Source organism: Myotis davidii, unplaced genomic scaffold, assembly GCF_000327345.1.
Source record: "Myotis davidii unplaced genomic scaffold, ASM32734v1 scaffold221, whole genome shotgun sequence".
Taxonomy (NCBI): Eukaryota; Metazoa; Chordata; class Mammalia; order Chiroptera; family Vespertilionidae; genus Myotis; species Myotis davidii.
Window position 1 is genome coordinate 7,201,603 of NW_006293349.1, and position 8,575 is coordinate 7,210,177.

General features: G+C 47.2%; 1 protein-coding gene across 3 annotated transcripts in view; it reads right to left on the reverse strand.

Annotated features, from left to right (window-relative positions):
• Positions 1 to 6: 6 nt before the first annotated feature.
• The window catches only part of ANKRD44 (ankyrin repeat domain 44), a 131,401-nt gene continuing 122,832 nt past the window's right edge, over positions 7 to 8,575 (reverse strand). The window contains exons 23-28 of one of the 3 annotated variants that reach the window (XM_015566103.1): positions 8,378 to 8,523; positions 7,844 to 7,926; positions 5,231 to 5,313; positions 3,863 to 3,954; positions 3,059 to 3,094; positions 1,134 to 1,665 (exon numbers count right to left, since the gene is read on the reverse strand). In XM_015566103.1, coding sequence (XP_015421589.1) covers positions 1,418 to 1,665; positions 3,059 to 3,094; positions 3,863 to 3,954; positions 5,231 to 5,313; positions 7,844 to 7,926; positions 8,378 to 8,523 — 688 coding nt within the window. In that variant the 3' untranslated portion in view covers positions 1,134 to 1,417. Of the gene's footprint in view, positions 344 to 1,133; positions 1,666 to 3,058; positions 3,095 to 3,862; positions 3,955 to 5,230; positions 5,314 to 7,843; positions 7,927 to 8,377; positions 8,524 to 8,575 lie in introns of those variants that run through there. The other 2 variants (XM_015566105.1, XM_015566104.1) reach the window with 2 other exon arrangements.

Consider the following 8,575-nt stretch of genomic DNA (forward strand, 5'->3'; position numbering starts at 1 on the left):
ATAAGCCGTGGTCAACACATCATCCGTTACAAATGGTAAGCCATCCACTGGAAATCTCTGTCATAAGAAATATAAAATACAACAAAGACTCTTCCGCAAAAAGATTCCATTTTAACTCCATAGAAAAGCTACTTCAGTTCTCACTTTCACTGCGAGAAAAACCAGTGAAGTCTTCCATTCTCGACGGAAGCATTTTGGTCCTTCTGTGGAGCTGGTTGATGAGATACAGACAGAACTATATACATGTGTGTGCACGTGTGTGTGTGAACGGTTCTGGAAGAGTCTCATTCTTCTTTTTGTGCAGCTATTCCCGGGGCGGGGCGGGGTCCGTTGGACCTAGAAGCTTTGGCAGAGGGAGCAGACACAGGGTTCACCAGGTTGATTTCATCAGCGAGCAACTACCACGGGCTCTCCTCTCCACATCCCCCACTCCTGCCACCTGCTCTGCCTCTCTCTGTCCCCTGCTGCAGCCACACTGGCCCTCACTTGGCACGACCTCAACTGAGAAGCTCCTGGAATATTTTACTATCGATGAACAAGGCCAATGGTCCTAATGTTCTTTAGAAGTTACTGTTTTGTCGAAGGATGAATCACTAAGGATGAATGCATAGGCCTCCGGGTGTGGGTGCAATCTGCCTTTCCCCGGCAGGTAACAGACAGCCCTGGATGCCATCGCTCGGGTGGACATAAGCCACAGGCTTATTACGGGGAGCTGTGGGCGCCGTGTTTGTGTTAAAGGAAAAACAAGCAAGTCCTGTTTTCAATGAGTTTTTCTCCTTCATTTGGCAATTTGAACAAAGAGCCCCGGGAAGAAGTCCTGGCTATTGAAGGGCTCACTCTAGGGAGGACACGGATCATCAGTCTCCCTTAGAAAGATGACTACAGGCATGATTTCCAGAGAGAAACACGTTTACCTTTGGGTTCTAGTGAGGACGTAAACAGCAAAGGGAGAGGAGGTTGGAGGCTTTTCCTATCTGCCCCTGCCTCCCCGTCCCCCCTGGGGACATGCACGGTGCACTTCTGACAACTCACTGCCAAGTGAGTATGTGAACAAAACAAACAAACAAAAAAATTATCCTTTATAGGGGACAACAGTTCCCTCTCAGTGCATTATCCCCAAAGAGAAAGAATTAAATGCATTTTTTTAATTCCTTCTTTAAAATGAGAGGTAGACTTTCACAGAAGTCTCTTAGAGCTAAGGAAAGCATGAGACAGATCAAAAGCAGGGCCCATCCATGTGAGTGCTTGGTCCTCCGGCCTAGCTGCCCTCCCTCAGTCTGATGAATGAATCCCCTCTCTACCGGCTTCTGGTAGCTCGGGCCCATAATAACACTGGAACACGACCTAAACCTGGAATCCGAGCTTCTTCCCCTTCCTCCAACAGGGTCGATCAAGGGAAAACGTCTACAGTCCAAGGTCAAAAGGTTTCCGAATCAGAGTCGTTCTCATTGTACCCATCCTCCGAGCCTACGTTGTTACTGCACAGGCTAACCATGCTACCCAGGTTGGAGAGGGTCGTCCTGTTCAAATTGTCTTTTTTAAAACAAACCAAGTTGACAGCCGTCATTGTACTGGAAGGAGAAAAAGGCATCATGGTAGCCAAAATGAGGGCCAGGCAGTCAGCCACGTCTTTGTTAGGAGCGCAAGCCAGGGCCGGGGTATGACCTGGGCGTAAATGCAGACAAGGCAGTGGTTAGTCCGAGCATCCACAGTACATCTCATCCGACCTCCCACGGAGATGTATGTTGAGTTAGCAATCATGCAGGCAAAGGGAGGAGTTACTTCTCACAGGGCATGCTAGGGGCGAGGTGAGAGGGGCCTGGAGGGGAGGCATTCTCGGGAGGGTTGGGGGATCCTTTTCAGCTTACGTGACAACGACAAGCACTATATTATCCAAAATTAGGCAGAATTCCAGTCTTTGTCTAGTGAATGGAAACACGAGGAGGGGTGGGGCGGGGGACACAATTCCACAAAAAAACAGCCACGGGACAGCCAGGAAGGGGCTCCCACTGGGCGAGCACACACACTCACACCATGGGCCTCGGCCGGGGCCGGAGCACGCTCATTCTGAGAACAATGGCTTTCCATTGTAGGTGGTTGTGTGTCAGATCCTACAATTAACTGGCTCTAGAAAAACGGAATCATGTGAGGAGGTCAGAAACAGGCAGGCACTGGTCATTTGTTGTTGAACATGTATCATCATTTAAAAAAAAAAAAACTTAACAGAATTTTAAAAAATAGCAACATTGCCAACCTAAAGGCAGCCGAGGTGGGGAAATCACGATGGTTGGCATAGTCGTGCCCTGCTCTACCATTTAGGCTGGATGGCTGCCGTCCGGAGGGGAGAGTGAGCTCAGAGCACGAAACGGGTGCGCAGGGAAATAGATACTCGTGGATGTCATTATGGCTGCCTTAGTCCGCTTTGGTTCCAGGGCATCCTGTCCTCTCTGCTGGCCGGAGTTGCCACTACCTCTCGCTCATTTACTCCAGAGGAACCGGCTCAATAAAACCAAACTTTTTGTTGTTTATCAGCGCTTGACCTCATTTCTGCTTCCTCCTCCTCGCCCCTATTAACAGATTATTCCTTCTCTGGTGTGAAAACAAACAAGAATGGACGGATATCTTAACGTCCTCTGCACGAAGGTCTGTGGTGAGTCAAGGAATAGGATTGTGGGGCTGTACTAACGCGCCCCAGATGTTCCCAGGTCTTTGGGATGCAGCTAAGCTCCGAGACAAGCCACAGTCCCACTGGCCCAAGGTCCGTAAGGGCTGGATGAGCCTCGGGTGTAGCAGACTTATACACCAGAGAAGCGAAAACTGTGTGTTCTGGTCTCTGGTCATTGTGGAGAAAAGCCGTGGGCCTCTGCACACCAGCCCCAAAGTCTACAACGGTGAGTAGAGGGTGAGGGAAGGGGAGGCAGGAAAACCAGACGGATGGAGTAATAGCGAACTTTCTGCATCTCCTAGATGAATTGGGGCAGGGAACATGCTAGGGGAAATGGGGCTGCAAAACCAAACTAACAGGAGTTATAGCTAATGACGCCATAGGGCTGCTTACTTCTGAGCAATGGGCATGAGCTGCTAATTCCAATACCTGTAATAAGCAGTTAATTGAGTTACGTTAATGCATTTTATTATACGACGTTAAATAAATGCCATGATTCATGCCACATTTTGAAAAGTTACTTAATTAGTAAATATCCACAAGTCCCGGGCCTGCTCCCCAAGGCTAATAGGCATTGTGCTTCGAATGGCATCTAATCCAATCCTAGGGTTCACAATTTCGTAGGAAGCAGAGGAGAAAGCTGCTGTTAAGAGTTAGTTCATTCAGAAAAGGGATGTCATCTAGATCAAGAGAAGTGTCAGGCCTAGACATGAATTTAAAATTCTTATTCACATTCCCCAAATAGCCATCCTGGGAATATGCGTTCTGGTCTGTTCTCAAAAAGAAAAGAAAAAGGTTTGATCTCAGAATGGACTGGAACACAGAGACCTGGTGTTGATGCGAGCCCTTGAGCATGCATGGATGATGGGGAATCCCTCACTCTTCAGTGTGTGCGGTCAGCACGGCGAATGCCAAGGTGCAAGCTCGTCCGTGTGTCTCGGGCATTTTAACCGCCACGCTGAGGAGCCAGCGACCCTTGCTGCTGACGTCACATGCAGAATGGGAGGCAGTGGTGGCTACAGGGTGACTGCACTTGAACGAAGACAGACAGGACACAGCATCCTTGCTGATTTCTCACACACTGGGGGCTCCGAAGGGAGAGGGTTCCTACTGCCTCTTTAACTAGCTCCTACATCCCTCCTGTCCTCTGGCTCACAGGGAAGGCACCTGCCGTGATCGTGTCCTTTTCCCACTCACCGTTCTCATCGACGGCGAGGACGCAGGCCCCTTTGGCCAGCAGCTCCTCCACCACGGCCTTCAGGCCATTGCGCGCAGCGACGTGCAGGGGCCTGAGGAAGAACACAGGGCGTCAGGCGGGATACGCGTTTGTGTGAGATGCGCCATTCGGGCAGCCTGCATTGTTAAGAGGCAGCAAGTATGTAAGAATCCATAAATAGCCTCTGAACATTTTTACTGGGGGGAAAAAGAGATTTGCTGACCAGGTCTTTTCCAGGTGCTAATGACCCAACAGTCCTTCCAAGTTGGCCCAGATTTCTCTGCAGATATCACAAATACTCTGCATCTCAAACAACCTCAATGACAGTAAACAGGAAGACAGAAGAGCTTAAGGTCTGGTGAATTTCTAGAAGGTTCTTTAACCCTTGAGCTGTACACTTGCATTTGAATCACTGTTTCACCCAGTTCATCAATATGACTAATATCACTCATATATATAATCTCAAACCTCTTTGTTATTACTAAGTGATATTTTACTGAATTTAGAACATCTTAAAGAACAATGTCAGAGTTAGTATATTCTGCTATCTATTCCTTAAGAATTTTAATGAAAAATGCTAATATTCTTTGCCCTTTAAAACAAATACATAATTTCCTAAAATAGAAAATAAAACAGCTTTTATTTATTTATTTATTTATTTATTATGTTTAGTCCTCACCTGAGGGTATGCTTATCTTTTAATTGATTTTACAAAGAAGAAGAAGAGAGATAGGAAGAAACATCAACTGGTTGCCTTCTGTATGCACCCCAACCGGGGATCGACCCTGCAACCTGTGCCCTGACTGGAAATCGAACCCACAACCTTTTGGTGTATGGGATGATGCTCTAACCAACTGATCCACATGGCTAAAGCAGCTTTTAAGTTTTTCACACTGAGGATAACACTGAATTACATTAAAATGTAATTAAGACAAATTGCTTAGAAACTCTTCAAATATATTCTGGGAACCTAATTTATAAAACTGTCATTTTCTAGGAAGAATACATAATGCTAATACATTTGCCAGTATACAAATATTTCCCAAATAGGTCAGCCCATACGTTTTCTAATCGCCCAGTACATTTATAATATTACCATAGAAATATCAGCAAAGGAAAACACAGACCTCACACATCTCTATGCTGGCATATCAAAATGCAGGTTCTAACGGAAACTGTCTAGCTGGGTCAGAGCTGCAGGTGTGTGACTAAACTTCACGAAGGAGAAGCGGTTCTGTGCTTTCACTACTGTGTCCCAGCTCCAGCCTGGCACAGAGCTAGCTCTTCACATGTGGTGAATAAATGACTAGGAATTTGGGTCCGAGTCCAGCTCTAGCCATCACACTTACGTCTGCAGTGCACTGTTTTTGGCATTAATAAGGCTCTCGTCTTGTATCTTGTCAAGTATTAACAAGGCACATTTTTCATGACCCTAGGGAAGAAAAAGAAAATGATCAGAGACTGAGGATGGAGACTTAGAAAAGTTCCAGAACAATCACTTCATTGGGCTTTAAATGTGAAACGAATGTCCTCTGCCTGTATACATGTTATAAGGCCATCATCTGAGTAATTCCTTTTTCTTCTAAAAAGCAAAGAGCCCCAGGACCCTAGATTCTCCAAGATTCCAAATGAGGTCCCACTAGGACTTGGTTATATAAATCTGATCTGAAATACTAACATTTCAAGATAAGTTTTAGAACTAATGTCCAGGGAGCTGAAACAGATACGAATTCAGCCAGGGCAGGTGGTAAACAGGGAGGAGAATTAGAAGTATCCTTTAACATCACTTTTTAAATGTAAGTCAAGTCCTATCTCCTTCCTCAAGTCTTCATGATTGACCACTTCCTTGATCCATTTATCCTTGAAGCTCGCATGTCGCCTATTATCTGTGTCACTCGTCGGTTACTGCCTTATATTGTGAAAAGATTCTTTTTCAAGAAAGGCTATTCATCTCCTCCTCAGCCAGGGGAAATGATCTCTGCACCTTCTGACAACAGTCGGTAATTTTAATGGATCCGTCAGAGGCGCTTCCACGGTTTCAGGCCTGCGCTCCGTGAAGGTGCTGGCTTCCTGAGCCCCTGTGACCCGAAGCATCAACATTAGCATCACCTGGCACTTAGCGACGTGAAATCTCAGGCCCCACTCCCGCCCTCCTAAATCAGAAGCTGAATTTTAACAATATCCTCAGGTGATTCAATGGCACAATAACGTTTGAAAAGCATTGCATTTATAGTCATGAAAACCACACCTTGAAACACATTTGATGAAACGGAGCACTTTTTGTGGTTTCCCTGGGACACCCTGAACATGAAGTGAGAAAATGCAACTGATGAGAGGAACAGCTGAGACTGCTGGTGCCGCTGAATACAGATAACACCTTTAATGCTGGAACTATCCTATAGAATAAAACCCTAATAATGTAAATTGACCTAATGGCTGAACGACCGGTCGCTATGATGCGCACTGACCACCAGGGGGCAGACGCTCAACACAGGAGCTGCCCCCTGCGCTCCCACAGGGGGAGCCTGCTCAACCAGAAGCCGGGCTCATGGCTGGCGAGCACAGCAGCGGTGGCAGAAGCCTCTCCTGCCTCCGCTACAGGCGGGCAGTAAGAAGTGAAGGGAACCGCACTCTGAGAGCCCCAAACTGCGAGAGGGATGTCTGACTTCCGGCTTAGGCGTTGGCAGGAGTCTCTCCTACCTCCGCTGCAGGCGGGCAGTAAGAAGTGAAGGGAACTGCACTCTGAGAGCCCCAAACTGCGAGAGAAATGTCTGACTTCCGGCTTAGGCCCAATCCCAGGGGGTGGGGGGGAGAGAACCTAAGCCAGCAGGCGGACATCCTCCAAGGGTTCCTGAACTGCAGGAGGTCACAGGCCTGGCTGAGGGACACTCTCCACCCTCCAGTGCATGATTTTCGTGCACCAGACCTCTAGTACTGAAATAAACACCATCACTGGTGTCAGCTGCCATCATACCACAATGCCTTAGAAAGGAGACCCTTAAATATAACTTTAGAAATATCCACGGAGGTTTCATTCTGATATACTCCTGGTGGAGTGTAAATAGTTAAGACTTCATTTTAGGGGAATTTGGACTTTAAAATGTTCATAGCCCAGGCTCAAAAATTTCACATTTAGACATTTAGTTTAAAGAAACAAGGCTTCCTAAAACATTGCACCACAGTTATTATTATGTAGAGTAGCTTGTATTTGAAAACAAGCAAATGTCTAATGGGAGGGAGTAGGCTGAATAAAGGGTGGCACATTCCTAAGGTAGAGGGTACCATGCATCTTTGAAAACATTATGAAATGTCTACACAAGAAAGCTATTCATAACATGTGACTCAGGAACAAAAGCAGGTTGTAAGCAGTATGATCCCGCTTCTGTGAAATCACATTCCTATGTGCCATGTATCTTTTGCTGAAGCAGTGAACACAATGCTATTTTTCAAAACAAAAAAAAACCAAAACACCACACACACAAATGTGTTCTTTGCATTGGACTAGGCACCAGAAAGAAGGGAGAGGGTATACCTGCACACGAACACACTGACTTGCCTCACAGGAGAGCATTTGGGCTGTGTTATTACCAGGCCTTCCAACGAAACAAAATGAGAACAAGTGGAGAGGCTCATATTCTAGAAGCCATGTATCTGAGGTCCCAATGTGCGTTTATAACCAAAAGGTGGTACCACAGACACAGTGACAGCATCAAGCCACACTGCAGCCAGCATGCACGTGGCCAATGCCACGCAAAGCACATCCCGTCCACCCGTGTGGTACGCCCTTGCTTTTCCTCCTCCACCTCTGCTTAGAGGGGCCAACATCCTGGGGAAATGAACCTCTTAATTAGGGCCCATGATACGCACTTTTGAGGTAGAATTAAGTGGTATTTATCATCATCATCATCATTATTACCATTATTATGATACCGAATAACAGTGTGTCATATTCCTTTACATACTTTACTACACGCCAAATGCAAGGGTGTGTTCAAGTCCTTGTCCTTCACAGACAGGTCAGCCTGGGCGCTGTTCACCAGAATGTCTATAAAAAAACAAAAGAAAGCTACTCAGACTACATGCCAATTAACGCACTTTCAGGAAGTTACTACAGAAACAATAACAGATCTCAATGCGTGCAGCTCACATAATCCTATTTCATGTGTTTAAGAAAAAGAGGAACCACTTATGGCCACCAATGTTCTAGCCAAATCCAAGGCCTGCCAGCATCCATTGTTTGACAGCTTTATCCCCAGGGACAATGACTCTGTGTTGCCTCTGGTTTCTCAACGTCAAGAGATTTCCCTGCTGAGAGGCTGGCTCACTTGGATCAGGCCCACCGACCAGCCAGTAGCGGGACTGTGGACAATGAGCGAGTGGAGCCGGTGGCTTCGGTAAAATGTTGGTCTTTTTATGGGTATATAGCAAGAGACCAACGGCTTTTTGCTTGCCCATGCCGTTGGTGTTGGACGGGCAGTCCCCCCTCGGGCACGTACCCACGGCGCCCGCCTGCCCGTTCTCCGCGGCCATCCTCAGCGCCGTCTTGCCCGCGTCGTCGGCCGCGTTCACCTGGGCGCTGTGTCTCAGCAGGAGCTGCAGGCCCTCCACGTGGTCCGCAAAGGCTGCGGCGTGCAGCGGGGTCCTGGCGGCGCAACGAGCGGCATTAGCTTCCCGGGAACCTCACACCACGCTCC